Here is a 19771-nt window from a genome sequence, read left to right as displayed (position 1 = left end):
CCGTGTCATAGACGCGGTCAAACGGATATATGGGGTGTAGCAGGTATTCAGGTGCTCCAACGAATTACTCTTGCCCCTTCGTGGATAAACTTGCCCCTATATCAGCTAGCGATCCGCTAAGTCCTAGAATCTTGGCCAAGGTCTTTGGCCATCTGGAAACCCCAGATTTGGTGCGCACTGAGAATCGCTTATCAAAAAGACTCTAACAACTCGCTAGTCGTTCGCAAATCGTTACTATAATGGCATCTCCTTGCTTGTCACGCGTGGTAGTCTTCATCGGCTGGAAGAGATCGCCGCTCATGATATTCTCGGGGCTTCCGTTCAAGAGATTTGGATTGACCCAGCCCTGTCGAAGGCTGATAGGACTTGACATATCCTAACCTTTCGAGTTTGGGAATAGGTCAAGAAAATGTTGGAAAGGAACGAAGGCAGAGCTCGAGGCTCGCTATACAACAACATCCCAAACCATAAAGCAGACCACCGCGCCATCACATTTTTAGACTCCCAGTAATTTGTTTAATACTTATCTCTAGCTAAGAAAGAAAGAGGTGACGAAACTATCTATATCGTTGTATGTTTTGTCCTAGGGTCACATGAATCACATGACCTTATTTGCGTGTTACTACTTGGGTCAACAGAGGACTACCTAGCGTTTTGCATTTAGTGTTTCACTGATTGCCACTTCCTCAGGGCAGGGGCGTACTCAGTTATATCCGAGCAAAAGGCGGCAAGGTCTGAGCACGAAGCCGGAAACGCCGGCAGAGGAAGTCAAGTACATAGGCAAATAGGTAGCTAGATCCTACGGAAACTCCCACTTCGTAAATTATTAGTTTATTTACCTCTGGTAGGTTTGCCGATTCGAAATCCTCTCGAAAAGCTATCGCTAGTACTCACTAATATTCACTAGTATAAATGCAACTACGACTTCGGGCAAGCTTCAAAGACCGGACATAGAATCCTGATATGGACAATATAGGGCCTTATTCATCTAATAAAGAACTTTATAGCTCGGCCTCAGAAGGTAAAAGTGGAATCTTTGTACAGATACTCTGTACCTTCTCCGAGCTAGTCTCACTCTGCCACTCAGGCTGGTAAAAGCTTAGTTCAGTTCAAGCTTACACTAACATCAGTAGTGGTTTGCATTTCTGCTTATTTTCTTCGCTACAGCATTAGCTGCTGCATCCGAGGTCACAATAATCCCATTCTCGAACCTCTCTACTCAGCACCTACATGGGTTACAGAGGCGATGAATAGCGCTGAACCAACCGCGTGGGCCTCTTCCTTCAGACAGGATACTGCCTTCGTATCCTCTATGCTCGTCGCAGGAAACGCAGGATTATGGCATGGTACAGCAACCTCCTTAAGATCGTTCAAGAATTGGACTCTACGCATTTACTGCGATCGTTTCTTATGCGAAGACAATAACCCAAGACTGGCCCACCTTCTCTGGCTCTCTACAACCGCTACTGCTTTATCTACTTCATCTTCGGATATCAGTCTAAGTTCTGTCTCAACGGGTAGTGCCCCTGCTATTACTGGAAGTATTATTATGGGTCTTGGTGCGGCTGAATTTCTGGCGTGGTTGCTCTTTGATGTCTAGATCGTTAGAGAATACCATAGCAGGATGGAACTAGCCGTGCGTTTATTGCTTTCATTATGTACTCATTTTAGCCATTTGCATACGGAACACTTTCCCCCACATTATCAATCAATAAAGAATAAATCATAACACATAAGGGTATCGCATCTCAAACCTCCAAACAAAACACCAAATCCCAAATCACCGCTGACTACTATAATCACTACCTCCACCATAAGCAAGGGGATCAACATGTCTAACCCCACCCCTTCTCGACCTCCTTGGCGGACGCGGCGAAACATCAGAAGGCACACTAGACTCCTCCTCCTCAACCTCAATAACATCGTCATCGCCAGTGGTAGAAGTAGCCAAAGACTCCTCTACGATGATACGATCATGTCTCGACGACGGACGACGCCGATAACTATCACGGAAACTATCCCTTTCCTCGGCGACCTCGATGACGTCGCGTCGCCGTCGCGCAGCGGCCGAGTCCCGTTGACTGCGCACATCCACGATCTCTTCTTCGTCCATGGACATCGACATTGATATCGATGATGAGGTTGGGGCTGCGACGCCGCCTCGCGCAACGCCCCCTGGATTCACCGCCAGAAAGAGAACGTACATTAGCAGTACGAAGCCTGCGACGCTGCCCAGTACGATCCCCACTACTGTGCCTGCAGCCGGGCTTGTGTTGAGGCGCCCGTAGGTTGACGGGATTGAGATTGTTGTGTATCGCTTTTGGAGGGAGGTGTCTGTGTGTAGGAGGTTTGGGTTTAGGTCTCTTGGGTTGAGGTTGGGTTTGGTTGGATCTAGGTCGAGGGCTTCGAGGGGGTGGGACGACATGGTGTCTGATCTTTTTAGTTGTTGGTTTTTGGCTGGTAAGGTGGGTAGATGTCGAGACGATTGTGAGAGGGTTTGGGTATCTCGATTCGAGCGAATGGGTGACTTGAGGTCAGCTTGCGGGCTGAACTGCGCTTGTGGGGTTTGGTGGTATATGCGGTGTCAGAGTGGGTTTTGTTTGGAATTATGGGAAATATGGAGTATGGAGTACAATGTCCGAAGCTCTTTCAAGATGATAAGCTGAAAAGCACAAGGAAATAAGAAAAATGCAAGCAAATGTCCAAGCAAAGAACAGAGGAGGTTGGGGGTGGCTGGGATCTGCGGAGAAGTGGGGATGACCTTGTGAAGCCCTACATTTTGATACTTCGGACATTTTGGTCAGTCTAATTATCATTACAGGGTATATTCATAACACTAGGATATGAGTGCTTTGACTCATTCTCTTTGTATTGTATACTCTCGGAACTATTTATCTACGTACTTGACAGCACCTAGTAAGCCCCCTTACGCTTCTCATACTTAGGCTGGTCCACAGACTCAACCTTCAGCGCCGTCAGCACAGGAGTAGTGTGAATCAAGTCGAAACTCTCCAACTTGGCCCCCTCCGACTCAAGCACCCACAGACTCAAGCCCAAATAGTTGGTACCCCGGTAGTTGAGAATACCCTCGGGAACAGGGAAGCTCGTCTGGGGACCAATATTGTTCACATACTTGCCGTACTGATACCCGTTAACATAGAGCTGAACACGGTAAGCCGCGGGCGACGAGGTGGAGTTCCCGAAGTTAAAGTACAGAGGAACATCCCAGCCCTCCTCGATGTCCAGATCGAAGCTTGCACTGTAGAACTTGATTCCAGGCGCCGACAGGCCGTCGAAGGGGCTGTCGGATTTCCAGCTCTGGCTCGGCGGCTGGGGCTGGTGGAGGCCCTGGCGCTCGGCGTAGAGACCACCTTCATTGAGCGGGCCACGCACTTTGTCTAGGTAATCCTCCCCGCCCAGGTTGCCGGTCAGCTTCCAGGTGATGTCACTAGCGGAGCGGCCGGACAGTTCATAGTTTAGGATACCGCGCGGGTTCTTCATCTGGTCTTCGCCGATGACCCAGTTTTCATTTAGGCCCATGTTGTCTACGACCACCGTGAGCACGTAAGACTCGTCCTTCTTCAGGGTTGGTAGTGTGTAGGTTCCGTTGTGGTCGTCGTCGGTGTCAATTCCACCCCATGATCCGATGTGGTTTTCGTTCAGCCAGACGGAGCTGCCAAATGCGCTGCCGCCTTGGGTCTGCACGAAGAAAGTCTTCTCATCGCCCGTTGCGACGAAGTGGCCACGGAAGAGAAGGGTTCCGGTGTGGAAGCCGTAGTCAGAGGCGAATAACGAGGTTGGAGTCTTGAGTTTAAAGAGGCTGTTTTTGGTGGCTTGGTCTGCGGAAACCCATGCGGAATCATCGTACGAGGTTTCGACCTCGGGAAGAGTATCAATAGACTTCCACTTCAGACTCTTCAGAGTCGGCAGCTCGACCTTCGGCGCGTTGTAAGCGACGCTGCTAGACCAGATGCCATTCTTGTCGACCTTGACCTGCGCTTCCTTGCCGTTGATGACGAGGTTCTTGGCCATGGGTGGGGCGCCAATCACCTCAATCGGGGTGGTGGCGTTGAAATCAGCAGTGAGATGGAGGTCGTCGCCCTGCACAAAAGCAGTCCGCACGAGGTAGCCGGCCTTGACGATGATGGATGATGCGGCAGCCTTTTGGGAGCTATATCCAGGGCTTGTTCCCTTGGTTGGGACCTGTGGGACCCAGTAGTTGTAGGCAGAGTTCCGATCTAGTAGCTTAGTTAGTAATGATGAAGCAGGTATCTGAGAGAGCACTTACCCAGAAGAACAATCTTCAGATCACCCACTTGCACAATACGGCGAGTGGTGTCGACATCCCAGCCGATAACAACCGCCTTGCCCACCTGCTTAGTGGTGATGCTCGATGATGACCCTTCAATGACCGAGGCTTTCGACTTGGAAGATACAGCCAACTCGTGGTGCTCATTAGGGCCGCCGTACAGCACGAGAATCTTAGATTTACCAGACTTCGTCCAGGTAAACACCTCAGCAGAGGAATAGAGGATGTTGGTGCCCGCCACATCATAGTCAACGACATGAACCTTGGAGTCGCGGCCACTGAGAGTAAGGCTTCCGCCAAGCTGGGGAATAGTGACGGTACCGGCGCTTGTAGGAACCTTGAGTTTGTAGTCAACGGCCTCTTGGCTCGAGTAGTCGGAGTGTCGGACGACGAAGAAGGAAGAAGCCGTTTTGTTGCCTCCGAGCAGGGGAGTCACGGCTAGATCAGACGAGGTGGTGTACTTGGAAGTGGTCAAGGCTCCTGGTGTCGAGACAAGGTATGCCGGTGACACTCTAGCAAAGTTGGCAATTAGCTTCAGCTCGCTGTACTTCTCGCGGGTGACGTTGCGAGATTCAGTAATCGGGGAACCGTAATCATAGGATGTGTATCCACCAGGGTGGCCCAGGTTACCCCAATTAGTACCACCAAAGGTCTATAGAGGTTAGAATCGAGACCATGATAGGGGATCAAGAACATACCATGTATAGGTTGAGGATCGCAACTCGGAAGCTGAGGTTGTTCTTATAGAACACTCTCTCGAACTCATGGTTCAGGAGGGCAGCACACTTCGTGAACCCGACACCACCCCAAGGATCGAAGGCACCAGCTTGGAACTATACTCCAGTTAAACGATTGATAATACACACGGAGATATCCATATATCTTACCTCAATCAAAGAGTATGGAGTAGAAGGACTCTGTTTCATGTGTGTGGTATAGAAATCAGTGGGCAGTTTACCCTCTGGCCAGGTCGAAGGCTTCGCGCAGTCAAACCCAAGAGGGTAATTGTCATGTCCGTAGATATCCACAGCCCCCTCGCCAGTTCCAGGGGCATTGTGACCGCCAGCATAGGCATCGTTGCTGATAATAGGCACGACAATTCCAGCCTTGTGAGCCTGGTCCTGCACGTATTGCATAAAAGCGCCATCCGGGAAATCTTCGTATCCGCAACACGCGCCACTGTACTCATTCTCAGGTTGGAAGAGAATGATAGGGCCTCCGTTGGTGATTTGACCCTTGGCCATGGTTGCGGCAACATTGGCCATGTAGCTAGTTAATGTCAGTATCCACGGTGGTTCCAATTTTGTATCATGTCAGAGTTTCGTACTTGTCTGTTGCCTTCAGGAAATCTTCATCGCTGCTTCGCAGGGTCCCGTTCACGCGCTGAAGCCATCCCGGGAAACCACCACCCGATGCTTCAGCATTGACGTAGGGACCAGGGCGCGCCAAAAGATAGATGCCAGCCTCTTTGGCAGCGTCGAAGAACGGCTCCAGAGCGAAGATTCCCTCGGCAGTATACTCACCCGGCTTACCTTCCAACAGGGCCCAATCGGTATAAAAAGAAACACAGCTGAATCCTAGAGCCTTGATTTTCTGGAACACATCAATCCACAAAGATGGAACAGGCAGACTGCAGGGGTCTCAATCAGTCTCCAATTCTTTAGAAGAGTAAAAGCTAATCGATGCCTTTTAACTTACCGGTAAGGGTGAATTTCACCACTAAAGAGCATGATTCTCTCGCCATTGACAAAGAGAGACTTGTCATCCCAAGTGACCTAGAAATGTGCTTGTCAGCACAACCATCCAAATCCAAAAGCCAAACATAACATACATATTTCTGGAGCAAGTCGCGCTTAACAGGATCCGGGTGCTCGGTGATAGTAAAGCCATTCACCGAATGGCTAATGGCCGCACCAGCGGCCTGGGCCGCCAGACAGGCAATGACCCAAGAGGACGAGAGCTTCATAAATGTCTCGGCAGTTCACACAGGGGTGAAGTGGGGGTTATGTGGACAGAGGGAAGAAGGAGCACTTGGGTTTAAGTCTAATTTTATTGCAAGAATATTTAATCTAGGGGTTTGCGACATTCATATAGTATGGAGACTCGGGGCATCATTAGCACGAATCAAGCTAACATGCAATTGCTATACTTGCATTAACGTAGCAAAGCCCCCCTCTTTTCTTTTAAGCCAGGCCTTTCGTCATTCTCCGAGACAAATTGAGGGGTGACCCGGATGCTCCGTGGTGCATATGCGGAGAGGTCTACAGCATGTATCTGCGGCCATGAGTATTTTGGGTATTGTGGAAGAAGTGGGAGTTGTTCTGAATAAAACAAAAGGGATTTCCCATAATTCTAACTGTTGAAAATGTTCAACAATCTGTCTACTATAAGAGGCAATGTCAATATGCATATATTCCAGTGTCAGCCAAAAGTGCCACGGCCATAAGCCCTTACTGTCCCCAGTAACCGGACCGAAGATCCCCAGCTCCCAAGGTTGCATTTTGTGCCTTTGCCGGATATCAGATGGCAGGATACTTGTCTTTCCTTTTGTGCAGGGTTCCACACTATCTCAGTTCGGTTTATGGAGTTATACGGAGTATGTAGAGGATCCCTTTACGAAAATGCCAATTCAATATTAACCCATTTAATCCATTTAATCCAGATATCCATTTTAACCAGCTCGGAATCAAAAGTAAGCAATTTTCCTGCGGGGAAGTTGTGGGGGCTCGACGATCCCTGTGATATCAAAGTCTACCGACGTTTCTCCGATGCAGTTCACTCGGGAAATTACCGAGAGTAGACCGAAAAGGAAAAGAAAAAAAAAAGGCACGGAATTCATGATATTGGCTTTTTGGTACAGCATTGAGATCCCCATATTAGCATGTAAAATCAGAACCATCTACACAGTGGTGTTGAAGCGATCCTCCTCATCGCCATCTTTGGTGTATGTCTCACGTTCATCCATGTCGTCCTGCGCTTCCTGTCCAACCGCGGCATTCTCTTCCTTCAATGCAACGTCCTCAGCCTCGGCGGTCGGCTCAGTCTCGCCACTCTGCTTCTGCGTGGTGTTGATCAGAGGGGTAGAGTCATTGAAAATACGCAGCAACATGGCACGGCGTTCTTCCTTGGGAAGCATAAGGTTCAAAGAATGGAGGGATCGCCACAATGGCAGAACCATGGCCTCACTGTAGCTTATGTCAGTAAGATGCACATATTAGTAGAATAAATGTAAAGGGGAAAACTCACGGAAGACCATCCTCTCCACCGGTTGCTTGAATGCGAAGAATACTGCATCCCATGGGAATATCCTTCACTTGCTCGCCAATCTCGCCCAGAGCCTTCCAGCCATCGTCGGTGACCTTGGGGAACATCTCCACAAGGAGGCGACGCAAAGTCTCCCTCTTAGTCAGGACGACGGACCGTTCAGGGCCCAGCCAAGGCTCGACGATTTTCAAGCCATCGGTCTGAACACGCCATCTGCAGACATTCTCACGCTGCGCATCCTGCTTGACGAACATCTTCACACCGCAGTGAACGAACTTCATGCCCTGGCCTTCATTGCAGGTAAGAATGTCCCGGCCCAAGGCACTGGTGTAGTAAACTGTGCGGGTGGGGAGACCTTCGGCATTGCGAACCATGAAGCGATCACGGGGGAATCGCTCCGATAGCTTGTAGAATTCGTAGATGGAAACAAGCTCCTCGTGGTTGGGATCAAGGTACTTGAACGGCTCCTCCTGACGGGGACCCTTCTTCTTGAAAGGCTGTGCAGTAGCCGCAGACGGAGCAGGTGTGCTGTTACCAGGCGTGTCAATGCCAGTTCCCACGGCAGGCGCTGGGGGTGGGACGGGTCGATCACCGACAAGGACCTCTCTACCATCGTCGAGCTTAGTCCTCTTAGCAGGAAGCTCCTCTTCGAGGTCGTCTGCATCCCGCTTTACGGGAGAGACAGGGGTTGGGTTAAGAGTAGCAGAGAACGGAAGTTGATGGGCGGCCTCAGCAACAGAAGCATTCTTTGCGAGTTCGTCCTGGGCCCCTTGGTCGGGAGTGACCAATTCGTCCAGTGACTCAAGCTTCTCCAGGGGCTTTCCGTCAGTCTCATTCTTCTTAGAATCAAGCTCTGCAGCGAGAGCTGCAACGGAAGCCTTGGGGATAACATTACTGCTCTCCGGCTTAGCCTTGATTTCGGAGGTCTTCTCAAGGACGGTGATAAAGAAACCACCAGTGTCCTGCTGGTGTGGGTAAACACGCATGCATCGGTCAAGGGGCAGGTTGGCGGCCTCGCCTGTCGGGGCGAACATGCCCTCTGCAAGTCTGGCAAGACCATTGATGCCCTCCTGGTCTCGATGCTCCTCAACCTCCTGCCAGTTGTTCCACATGCGGCCCTCTCGGTCCATCACTTTCCAGTTATGCAAACCGGAGGCTCTTTTGAGACCGGGCAACTCCTGGCTGCAATCGACGATCTTAACGTTGGCAGCGCCACCGCAGCGTTCAATTGCGGAGGCGACAACAGCCTCGTTCTCCACAGGGTTCAGACTGCAGGTTGAGTAGACGACCCGTCCGCCGACCTTCAGCATCTGCAGAGCACGAACCAAGATCCGAGACTGAGTGCTGTAAAGTCCCAAAGCATTGCCAGGGGTCCAGTCCTTCCAGACACCAACGTTCTTGCGTGTGGTACCATCACCAGAGCAAGGAACATCTGCCAGAATGCGGTCGAACTTCAAGTATCTGTTCTTGGGTTTGCTGCCGTCGGCAGTGGGCAGAGGAGGCAGCTTGATGGAAGGGAACATTGTGGCATCGTGGTTGGTAACGATCAGGTTGGGCGAGCTCAGGCGCTTCATCTGGTGAATAAGCATGTGAGCGCGCTTGTAGTCGCTATCGTTGGCAATCAACAGGCCGGTGCTGCGGCCGTCGTCGTTCAGTCCTTCGGGGCCGAGGGGTTCAGGTCCAGCAGTGCCGCTCTTGATCTGTTCAGTGACTTGTGCAATGGCATCCTCCTCGCCTGCATGAAGCAGCTCCATCAACTGCGCAGACTTGCTACCCGGCGCAGCGCACATATCCAACACAGTCATTCCAGGCTTAGCGTCGATAAGGAGAGGAGGAATCATGCTGACAACCTCCTGGCGGCTGATGTTTCCGACGTCGGTCTCGGCGACAAGGAATTTCTGGAACGAAGCAAAGGGCGCAAATCGACGGATAACGTTCTTAGGGGTGGTCATGGACCAAGCGAGCTGATCTGGGTACCATGAAACTGGGCGGGGAGGCTCGACGAATTCGTCCTCGTATTTGATAGAAGTGATTTCGGGAATATGGTGGTCGATAAGACGCTGCTGAACAGCCAGCGCATGTCTAACGAAAGTCACACAGCAGTTAATATCAATTGAAACCTCCCAAAGCGCGAGTCGCAAAAAAAAGACCAGTTGCGACTTACCCTCGAGAACCGGTGAAACGGAAGCTGTTGGGAAGATCCTTGCGCATGGTAGCCCAGAAAAGCTCCTTTTCCTCTTCCGGGAGGAACTCGGGTTCATTGTAGTAACGCTCGAACTTCTCATTCTCTCTAGTGATATCTTGCCATTGAGCGCGCGTACGGCCTGCGCCGCCACCACCGCCGCGGCCTTTACCACCCTGCAAGAAAGGTGACACGGTCAGTACAACAAACACCACACATAGCTCGTATGGAAGATAAAATTACCTTTTTGCCGCCGCGTTTTCCCATAGTTATGATGTGGTAAGAGTTACTGGAAAGTGTACTTCAAACAAAAATGCCTTCAAAAAATCTCCCGATCAGATGCGGGATGATTACGTAATCACATGATCGACCGCCGCAGGTGGGCAGAGTCGAAACATGATCCTCAGGTCCAGAGTGGGGAATTCCGCGAGATATTGTTTGGTGTCCTGGTTGTGTCTTTGATCTGGGTACCGGCGAAGTAACTCAGTTATTATCTGCGGTCCTGGAGTCGGGAATGGTGGATTGGTCCATTTGAAATCGATGTACTCCGCTGACATCTCCGCGAGCCACCTATCAACTCTGAAACGGAATCTGTCGGTGTCAATCGTTTCGAAGAATTTGACTGAAGATACCTCCTGTTCTGTCTCCATCCAGAGCCGTCTGAATCGCGTGATAGCTGCCCTGTCAAAGGGGTCGATCAACTGTGCTGGCTCGTCACCGTTGCCAAAGAGGCCCAGCTCTCGAGCTTGCTCGTTGGTGGCTCGGATACATACAGTGTGCAGGGAGATAATACATGTCTCCATCGAGGAAATGACTTCCCATACCAACGACTTTGGGATATCAGACCTATTACGGAAACGCAAGAAAGGGTGGACGACGTCCGCACTAATAGAGACCTTTTTGCACAGAATAGGGACTTTCATCAAGTCGAGCAGGTCATCCTCCAGTCTGCATCTTTGCAGGTGTGAGATAATCTCAGGAGCGTTGAAGTGAATAATCTCAGTAGAATTCCACCACCATCGACTGTCCGTCATGCAATCCGGCGCAAGAGCAACACCTCTGGGGAGCTTGAATTTGGCCGAAGCAATTCGGCGGGATTCCCTACAGACATGAGCCATGGCTGGATACTTCCTGTTAAGGATCCATGCCTGTCTGAGGTCTTCCTCTGGTAAGATATCTGGATCGGACGGTTCTCCGATCTCAACGACTCGCGCTGGGAGCGCAAACTCCCAAACTAGCAGCCGCAACTCGGCTGGCAAGGTGGAAAATCGCCCCATCACGAGAGAACCTCAGTCACTAAAACATCCATGTCAGTTATAAGGAAACAGTACGGAAACGCAGTGATAATAAATTAATCATCAAATGAAGATATTGAGGCCACATACAAGAGTTACGAATTGGACTGAGCCAGGGGAGATGTCAATCGTCAAAAGTACCTAGATAGATACTTATGGATTGGGATTTCGATCACGGCGGAATAGAGCAAGCGAAGGGTAAACGATGAATTTGAAGAGATGTGAGATGGCGGAAACAAGAGAAGCTGGGGTTCTGATGTATAGGACACCTTGGAAGCGCAAGTGGTTAACGCAAGTGGTTAACGTTGAAGAGGGCGGCGGGAATGAAGCACACTGGGCGATGGAGGTAAGTACAATCGCGACGGCGACGGCCACGGCGACAATACGCTGGGAAAAGCAACTTCGCAGTGCACTGGAAGAAATAGAACAAACAAAGGAGATAATTGATCTGTTTGCTGCAAAGGCAGCAAACTATATAGTCTACTATGGCAAACCATTAATTGCTATTTCACACACGAATTTGGGATCTAACAGCCCAAGGCAATGATTGATAGTACATTCAAATCAAAGCCGCCAAAAATCCAGTTTTCCTGGAGCATTCAGCAGCTATTTCACACGCGATCATACTCTAGAACAACTTAAGAGATCATGCGGGACATGTCTCCACGCATGCGCTGGTAGTCGAGGACACCCTCGATGCTGCCGACAGCGCTCATGGCAAGGTCCTGATCCCACAGCTTGCGGGTAGCGAAGTCCATGACGTCCTTCTCGGTGATCTGGCTGACAGTACGCTCAATATCCTCAGGGCTCAGGCGGCGGCCAGTGGTGATGATCTGGCGACCGATGTCCTCAGCGACAGCAGTGGTGCCATCGAGAGACAGGAGGATAGAAGCCTTAAGCTGGGCCTTGGCACGCTCGACCTCGGCGGAGGTGACGTTGGTGCACAGGCGAGACCACTCACGGAGAGTGAAGTGGACGAGGTCGTCGAGCTGAGTAAGGTTCTCGCTGACAAGGTAGATACCCCAGAGACTAATATCAAGTCAGCATGTTTTCGATCAAATACATGGATTATCGACAACAAAACTTACCCAGTGTCGCTGTAGCTGGTGGAAAAGCTCATGAAGCTGTTAGCGAGGTTGTGGTGGCTGACGTGGGAGCTAAGCTTGCTGCCGAGGAAAGGCGACTGGCCCATGGCACGGTCCCAGTTACCGACAATAGCCTGGGTGACCAGAGCGGTGAAGTAGTCATCATCCTTCCAGCTAACACCCTCGACGGCGAGAGCAATGTGAGCGGAGGGGATGGTGTCGTCGCGGAGACGGACCTCGGAGCCGATGAACTCGGGGGTGCGCTTCTGCTCGGCAGTGAGGGCCAAGGCAGCGGAGGTAGGGGGCTTGCTGGGGAGGCCACCGAAGTGCTCCTCGGCGAGTCTCACGAGCTGCTCGTGGGGAATGCCACCAGCACCGACCAGGACCATGCGGTCAGCGGTGTAGTTGGTCTTGATGTAGTCGGTCAGGTTGTCCCGGGTGATGGTCTGGATGTTCTCCTTGGGGCCGAGGATGGTGCGTCCAAGGGGCTGGGTCTGGTAAGCAGTGGCGTGAAGGTGGTCGAAGACAACCTCCTCAAGCTGCTTGTCAACCTCCTCCTGCTCGCGCAGGATCACATCACGCTCACGCTCAATGGCACCAGCCTCGAGCTTGGAGTTCTGAAGGATATCGGCGAGGATGTCGACGGCCTTGGGGACATCGTTGTTGAAGGCCTTGGCGTAGTAGACAGTGTTCTCCCTCTGTAGTCGCGATCAGTATTTGGTTTGGTAGACGTTGATGGGTGGTTTCCCGGGTCGTACCGAAGTGTAGGCGTTGAGGTGAGCGCCCATGTTCTCGATCTCAAGCTCCAATTGGTGCTGGGAGCGCTTGTTGGTGCCCTAGACATATTCATCAGATAAAAGCGCTTCGTGGTTTGAGGTTTGTGTGGTCGAACCTTGAAGGCAAGGTGCTCAAGGAAGTGTGCAGTTCCATTGGTCTTGTCAGTCTCTGCCCGGCTACCGGCATCGATCCACACGCCGACCGTCGAGGTTTGAGCCCATGGCGAGTGATCAGTGGCGATCTAGAAGCAAGTTAGCTAAATTGCGATGTCATTGAGATGAGTTGCTTTGTCGTACAGTGAATCCGTTGGAGAGGGTGGTGGACTGGGTGGTGGACGGCAACGCAACCGGCGACGCAAAGCCACGCTTCACGGGCTGGATGGACTTCAGGGCCGCACGAGTGCGGAGAGCCTGGTTCAGGTTGAAAGCAAGGCGCCGAGAAGCCATTGAGAACGACTTGTGTAGGTGGAGGGAGGGGGAGAAGGGGGAGAGATGGAGAAAAGAGCTGATGGAGACACCCTGAGGTTGAGGTTCCGAAGTCTGAAATTGTTCGCCCAGCTCAGCCAATTACATAACCCGCTTTTCCAAACCGCCCTTGACATCCCGAATACTTCCTTACCCTGCATCAATTCGTGATATGGGCTATAATACTGTTTAAATAGGCCTATATATTGTCTTTATCGATCTTTATCGTGTCAAAATACGATTTTGCTTGATGTTGAGTCATTCCAATACGCCTTGTTTTCCGATCATTCCATTTCGGTCATCCAATTTCGTGCCTATGATTGGCTGCATGCCCTCCGTCTCATACAAACCGGCTGGCAAACTGTCTAATGTTCTCCTCCATCGAAATATCCGCTGCGAAACCCAACTTGAAAGCACGAGCAGTATCAAATCGAGGAGTCCACGATTGCACAATCTTGTCGGTAGCAGCATCATATTTCTCCTCCACGAGAGCCCGACGCTCCTTACCACCAACTTCGAGCAAAGCATCCAACATCTGCTGAATACTGACCTTCAACCCAGGAAGATTAACGGATCTTGAGTCTCCAAATGCCTCTTTGGGCACGTCACGCGCATGAATCAAATTCTTGATAACAGTGTGCGGCGAGCAGATCCACATCTCCGTTTCCCTGGCCACAGGCAGAATAGCCTTCTTACCGTGGAAGGGCTCGCGGATTATATCACTAGCGAAGCTACTGGCGGCCTGTGTGGGCTTGCCAGCTCTTACTGTCACCGTGGGCAGACGCACGCACCGGCCATCCAAGAATCCGCGCCGCGAGTAGTCGTTCAGCAGTGTTTCAATAATGAGTTTCTGCGATCCATATGAGGAAGATGGCATGGGTGGGAAGTTGGTCTCGTCGATGACGAATCCTGGCGGTGCAAGGCCATAGACTGCCAGTGATGATGTGAAAACCACCTTCACTCCGGGCATGGTCGCGCGTAGTCGGTCCAGAATGTATCGTGTTGCGTCGAGGTTGACGCGGATTCCCAGCTCGAAGTTGGCCTCAGAGCCGCCGGACATGATACCGTGGAGGATGTAGACTGTCTCATAGGGATTGGATGCGCTGATGAGTTCGTCGACCTCTTTGGTGGAGGTGAGGTCCGCCTTGACACAGCTAAGGCGGCTTGCGTGCTGTGCAGCTGACTCTGGGATCTCGGGCTCAACGATATCGGTGATTGTCACGGTTGTCGTGGCTGGTGTGCTTTCGAGAAGGGACGCCGCCAGTTCCTGGCCGACATAACCCCCCGCACCGGTGATGAGAATCGACATGATGGGTATAGGATAACGTAGTTGGGGTAGTTAGGTCAATTAAGCAGCTCAGTCTCGTTATTGACAGGAGGGCGGTGCAATGAAATAGGAGTATATTCGACTACGTAGAACGGAAAATGGACGTGTTCCCATTATATAGTGACACACCTTGCGGGGTTGAAGCGGAACTTGTGTCTCTCCCCCACGCTCGTTCAGTCATTATAATTCCCCCTTTAGCCAATGGTATTATCATATCCCACAAACATGATCGCTTAATTCAGGTCTCACGCATCAATTCCGAGTCATTTTCTTGGTGCAAACCTCGGTGAGAAACCCGAGTCCCGGGAGGCCCGGCGCAAGTCCGAGAATGAGATTGGGACCGCGAGATGACCTAGGGAAATATGTGAGCGAACCTTTTCACTCTTAGACGATAGTAGTAGTTAGTAAAATTGTTGTTTCTTTTGTTAGGGATGTTCTAAGGCTACGTCATATATGGTCTATATCGGGCGTCAGATCACACTTGCAGAACAAGCTTAGAACCCTTGAAGACTGGAGGCTACATATAAAATACTTGCTCGAATGCTGCCGGCGAATGTTAGCAAGACCAGGATCGCTTGTATTGGCCACTGGTTGTAACTCAGGTACGGATATCATACGCTAACCAGAGCTATCTCATCACCACAGATCAAGACACTCAGTATGACACATTCCAGCGTGTAAAATTCATCGAAAAGGAAAACTAAATTTTAAGACGCAGCCAAAAGTACATAGGCGGAAATACCTGTCACAAGAAAGGTGGAAAACATTCGATACATCACAGAACACGAGACGCCGAGGGAACATCAAAAGGGAATGGACATGACCAGAGACTAGAGATTAAAACCTTTATGCGGTGCGCTTGTAGATACCAGCGACGATGCAGTGGTCACGCTCGAAAGGCTCGAGGGTCAGCTGCTCCTTAGGCTTGATCTTCTCCTCACGCATCTTCTGGACCTCCTTAGCGAACACAACCTCGGGCTTGGCTGTGCTGTCGATACAGTTGGCCTTGATGGAGACAATGACACCACCCTCGGCCTTGAGGAACATGTGGGCGTTCAATCCGACAATACGGGCCTGATCGGGCTGGGCAACATCGGCAAAGATGACATCAACCATGGGCACGAGCATACGGTAACGGAGAGGGTGACGGGCATCCTCAACGATGGGGATGACGTTGGTGCGGTGAGTGGCCATGCCGATCAGATCACGGCCAGAGCGGTGAGAGAACTCGACGGCGTAGACGTTACCAGTGGGTCCGACAATATCAGCGACGTGAGAAACGGAGGTACCGGAGGCACCACCAATGTAGAGAACCTTGGAGCCGGGCTTCATGTAGATGTCATCAAGACCACCCAGAACACCAGCGGCCAACTAGAAAATGGAAAAAGACGTCAGAAAGAAAGGACTAAGCAACAGACAGCCATGGCTATCGGGTTGATATTGAGTAATTCCGAGAAAAATTCAATAAAATCACCAACGATGCCATGTCTCAGGAAAAGGGAATTTACCTTAGAACGGAAGGGGTTCCAGACACGGTACTCGTGCTTGGTGACAGCGCCATCCTCAGCTGCGGGACCCTCAACGGAGATGCGCTTCTCGCCGTAGACAGCAGTTCCAGGCGTAAGGTTTTTGGTAACAAGCATGTCCTCCTTGCCGCCGCGAGCGACGAAGATACCGGCGTGACGGTGAGGCTCCTGTTTGCAAGAAAAAAAGACTCCGTAAGTGACTGATACCCATGTCCATGATAATTTTCAACACTTACAATGACAACCTTGGCACCACCACGAGCACCGCCGCCACCGCGGGGAGCACCACGGCCACGAGGAGCACCACGACCTCCACGGCCACCACGAGGGGCACCGCGACCACCTCCACGGCCGCCACGGTCACCGAAGCCTCCACGGCCTCCGCGGCCACCACCACGGCCACCACGGTCGCCGAAACCACCTTCAACGAGTCAGCGAGGTGAACGGTAATGTCACAGCAAGAAATAGGATCATGGCCATTGGTGCGGTAGAATCACCAGCGAGACTTTGGGCCTTCATGCTTGCTGCTTCGAAATATGGACTAGACTGAACAAACCTCGACCACCACCACGGCCACCGCGGTCACCACCAAATCCACCACGTCCACGAGGAGCGAAAGACATTGTATGTGTTTTGAGAAATAAAACTCGGTTGTAAAGGGAGTTAAAGGGGGAGGGAGGTTAAGCTGTCGTTTCCGAGTGCTTAAAACCGAGTGTAGTTGAAAATTGGAATAAAAGTTCCGTGGGAGTCGATAAAGATTGAGAAAAAATTGGCAACGTATCTGAGATAGTGGGATCAATCAATTCAAACAGAATTGGCCGCTAACTATCTGTCGGATGCGGATCGATACCGATGCTGCTCGTTGATGCGGTCGAGATTTTTTTTGCGCCTTTGGGATCTTTCAGAAAATCAGAACGGCGCTAGGCCGTCTTGGGCTTAGCGTATCCTCCGTGTGAAAAAGTCACGTGAAATTCTTCATCTGCATATCTGGCACGTGACCTGTCAAGCCCTGCATTGTTTGAGATGGCATATTGTGATTGAAAACAAAAGAAAAGCCACTGGTATTGATCCTTTTTGATGGTATTTCAAGCTGTCAGTGAAGTAATTGGATTGACCAAAAGTAAGTTTTCTTCTGCAGACCGCAAAACGGTGTGCTACTGGCGAATAAGTCCTGAGACGTGGATGAGACATGGATGAGACGTAACACTACGATTGATGAAAATGAAGAATAGCAATCCATTCCTCGGTCATAAAAGCTCATGATTTGTCGTTGAATAAATAATAATAACAAAGTAAGACAGAGCCCGCCCCGCAAATAGAAAAATCACATCCTCCGACCGAAGTTACCCCTTCTGTATATACAAATATAACGAAAACAATCAACTATTCCCCAAAGAAGTAGTAATTTGCAGCGTATTGCATCTGAAATGTGGGTGGCATACCCTCGCAGGTCTTTGGTGGAGACCCAGCGGCAGTATTGACTCGATAAACACTCTTGTAGTTGCCCACCGTGCCATCGGTGGAAGTGAGGTAAAGCCAAGGCACAGCACCGTACTGCCCTGACACAGCACCTGGGGGTGCATCAATTGCACCTCCCTTCTTTGTCATGACAATTCCATTCTGCTTTTGGGGTGTAGTGTTCAAGTTGAACTCGGGGATTGCATCGGTGAAGAAGTGGTGACCCATCAATACAAGGTTGGCTGGAGGGAATGAGGCGTATTCGTTGGTTGGTAGGGGGATCCTGTAGGCAAAGTCGGGAAGTTTTGCCAGGAGATCGGGGTAGTTGGCTGCAATGCATGTGGCATTGTAGAGTCTTGCGACAGCGCCCACCGCCACAGGTGAGGATTTAGAAGTAGAGTCCGCACATGTATAGTTCTAGTTTTATAATGAGCGACGTAACTCAGCAAGGTATCTGAAGAGCTGGCCATACCTGGGTGCCCCGTCCAAGTGCGACGTATCTAGGCTTTAGACCTGACGGGCTGGTCATTCCTGAAGCATAGGAGGGCAGAGCAATCTTAGAGGCTTCGCAAGCCCCCGGTACTCTAATGTTGTGTCTTGCGGTATTGATGTACTGGCTAACTTTTCCATAGAATTCTGCCAGTTCATCGGACCAGTCGTATGCATCGTCAAGGAAGTGTGTTGGGGCAGCAAGCGATATTGCTGCCAAGCAGACGATGAGAGAAGCAAAACGCATTGCTACTATGTCTGTATGCTAGTAGGCAGAGGAATAGAGGGGCGGTCAATGGCGGTGACTTTCTTTCTGATTGATCAAGGATTGTCCAGCAAGCCTTTGATGCAGGTCGGGTATGAAGATGAGAGGGTAAGCGTGTTGAAGAAAGGAATGACAAGGGAGGAATTGACATGATAAAGTGGCCGGGCCGAGGGGCAGGATACATATAGATGTGGTACTTGCAACTATCCTTCAATTCAAGCATATATCAAAGATAGTAACACAGGTCCGACTCAAAACGATGTTGTGCTATTTTAACAGAGCGATCGATGCAACCTGCAGGTACTAGCAGGGATTAAAGCTCGACCACGGACTCTGATTGGTAGATCGACGCGCCCAGGGCTGACCCTCCCAGTCTCTTTGGCTTCTGATTCGTCGTCAGCTGCCAACGAATTTGATTGAAAGTCATGATAGCAACGCGCTAAGCAAAACAACGGGGTTTTCCTTGGCGGTTCGGTTGTCGCAGCTTGAACCGAGCCAATGTGGTGATCTATAAATTCCCCGGTGCTATTAATAAATCTGACTGAAGAACAGTGCCATGTGCGCTGGGCGGTTGGATATGCAAAATCATTGCCGGTACAGGTTAGTGTGCGGAGTGCATCCATGCTAGGTCCATCCATCCTACGATTTGTGCAGAACTCGGAGAAATCGTTGCAGGCATTGATGACATGGGTCCCGGCACTTATCAAATTAGAGCTTGTTCATAATTTCAACCATGTCATAGTCCTAAATATTTAGCTTATTTACAATATATCTAGGAATGTTGCCTGGAATGCGGAGGCTGACATGGCGGGGGTTGACTTTCCCTTCCCCGTCTTACTTCCTTCCAGGTTGCAGCGCACCAGCGCCTAGATAACGCCATCTTACACAAAGTTGCTCTGACCTTCGTTATTATTATAGCTAGCACCTATTCATGTGACTGCTGACACCTGTTCTAATCAACCGTCGGCATTTTTGTCCGTGTCTATTTGACTTGGGCAAGCCACTAGTGATATATATATCTGGTCGTCTATAATTCTCCGACACTAATGCACCACATTCGGAGCACGACCTTCTTATACTTTTGTCTTTCTACATATTCCTATTGGTGGCACTGCTGCTCTATGGACATATATTTTTATATCCTTTCCAATTGACCAATCAATCCAATGGAGTGAGTGAGTGAGTGTCAGCCAGGCAACTAGGTATTGTGCTGATAGATTGTTTAACTACGCGCATGGGAAGAAACTATAACAAAGGTTCCGATTTCGCGGGGACAGACTACGTTGATACTTGTAGACAGAAGCTCAGGAAAAGCCCCATCCTATCTGAG

General features: G+C 50.6%; 8 protein-coding genes across 8 annotated transcripts; all 8 read right to left on the bottom strand.

The window, feature by feature from the left end:
* Positions 1 to 1780: 1780 nt before the first annotated feature.
* On the bottom strand, positions 1781 to 2425 carry N7525_010491 (uncharacterized protein; the record flags this gene model as incomplete). Its single annotated transcript, XM_061215115.1, has 1 exon — positions 1781 to 2425. One exon carries the CDS (start codon positions 2423 to 2425, stop codon positions 1781 to 1783), a length of 645 nt encoding a protein of 214 aa, XP_061067627.1.
* A 488-nt stretch (positions 2426 to 2913) lies between these two features.
* Positions 2914 to 6275, bottom strand: N7525_010490 (glycoside hydrolase family 35 protein; the record flags this gene model as incomplete). Its single annotated transcript, XM_002561528.2, has 7 exons — positions 2914 to 4238; positions 4289 to 4961; positions 5008 to 5142; positions 5197 to 5578; positions 5637 to 5939; positions 6008 to 6084; positions 6141 to 6275. 7 exons carry the CDS (start codon positions 6273 to 6275, stop codon positions 2914 to 2916), a joined length of 3030 nt encoding a protein of 1009 aa, XP_002561574.2.
* Positions 6276 to 7208: 933 nt separating this feature from the next.
* On the bottom strand, positions 7209 to 10022 carry N7525_010489 (tRNA (cytosine-C5-)-methyltransferase; the record flags this gene model as incomplete). Its single annotated transcript, XM_061215114.1, has 4 exons — positions 7209 to 7494; positions 7556 to 9655; positions 9738 to 9931; positions 9999 to 10022. 4 exons carry the CDS (start codon positions 10020 to 10022, stop codon positions 7209 to 7211), a joined length of 2604 nt encoding a protein of 867 aa, XP_061067626.1.
* Positions 10023 to 10105: 83 nt separating this feature from the next.
* N7525_010488 (2EXR domain-containing protein) lies at positions 10106 to 11032 on the bottom strand (the record flags this gene model as incomplete). The annotated part of the gene is made up of 1 exon (XM_002561530.1): positions 10106 to 11032. One exon carries the CDS (start codon positions 11030 to 11032, stop codon positions 10106 to 10108), a length of 927 nt encoding a protein of 308 aa, XP_002561576.1.
* A 656-nt stretch (positions 11033 to 11688) lies between these two features.
* On the bottom strand, positions 11689 to 13358 carry N7525_010487 (mitochondrial processing peptidase; the record flags this gene model as incomplete). Its single annotated transcript, XM_002561531.1, has 5 exons — positions 11689 to 12079; positions 12139 to 12833; positions 12894 to 12971; positions 13028 to 13153; positions 13209 to 13358. The coding sequence occupies 5 exons, from the start codon at positions 13356 to 13358 to the stop codon at positions 11689 to 11691; spliced, it is 1440 nt and encodes a 479-aa protein (XP_002561577.1).
* Positions 13359 to 13716: 358 nt separating this feature from the next.
* Positions 13717 to 14685, bottom strand: N7525_010486 (SDR family oxidoreductase; the record flags this gene model as incomplete). Its single annotated transcript, XM_002561532.1, has 1 exon — positions 13717 to 14685. One exon carries the CDS (start codon positions 14683 to 14685, stop codon positions 13717 to 13719), a length of 969 nt encoding a protein of 322 aa, XP_002561578.1.
* An 864-nt stretch (positions 14686 to 15549) lies between these two features.
* On the bottom strand, positions 15550 to 16852 carry N7525_010485 (rRNA 2'-O-methyltransferase fibrillarin family protein; the record flags this gene model as incomplete). The annotated part of the gene is made up of 4 exons (XM_002561533.1): positions 15550 to 16074; positions 16212 to 16397; positions 16466 to 16650; positions 16786 to 16852. 4 exons carry the CDS (start codon positions 16850 to 16852, stop codon positions 15550 to 15552), a joined length of 963 nt encoding a protein of 320 aa, XP_002561579.1.
* Positions 16853 to 17612: 760 nt separating this feature from the next.
* On the bottom strand, positions 17613 to 18423 carry N7525_010484 (uncharacterized protein; the record flags this gene model as incomplete). Its single annotated transcript, XM_002561534.1, has 2 exons — positions 17613 to 18104; positions 18160 to 18423. 2 exons carry the CDS (start codon positions 18421 to 18423, stop codon positions 17613 to 17615), a joined length of 756 nt encoding a protein of 251 aa, XP_002561580.1.
* Positions 18424 to 19771: the final 1348 nt, after the last annotated feature.

Source organism: Penicillium rubens, assembly GCF_028828025.1.
Source record: "Penicillium rubens strain IBT 27055 chromosome Unknown utg000004l_segment0_segment0, whole genome shotgun sequence".
In the NCBI taxonomy this organism is placed as follows: Eukaryota; Fungi; Ascomycota; class Eurotiomycetes; order Eurotiales; family Aspergillaceae; genus Penicillium; species Penicillium rubens.
This window is presented reverse-complemented; position numbering and strand designations above follow the sequence as displayed.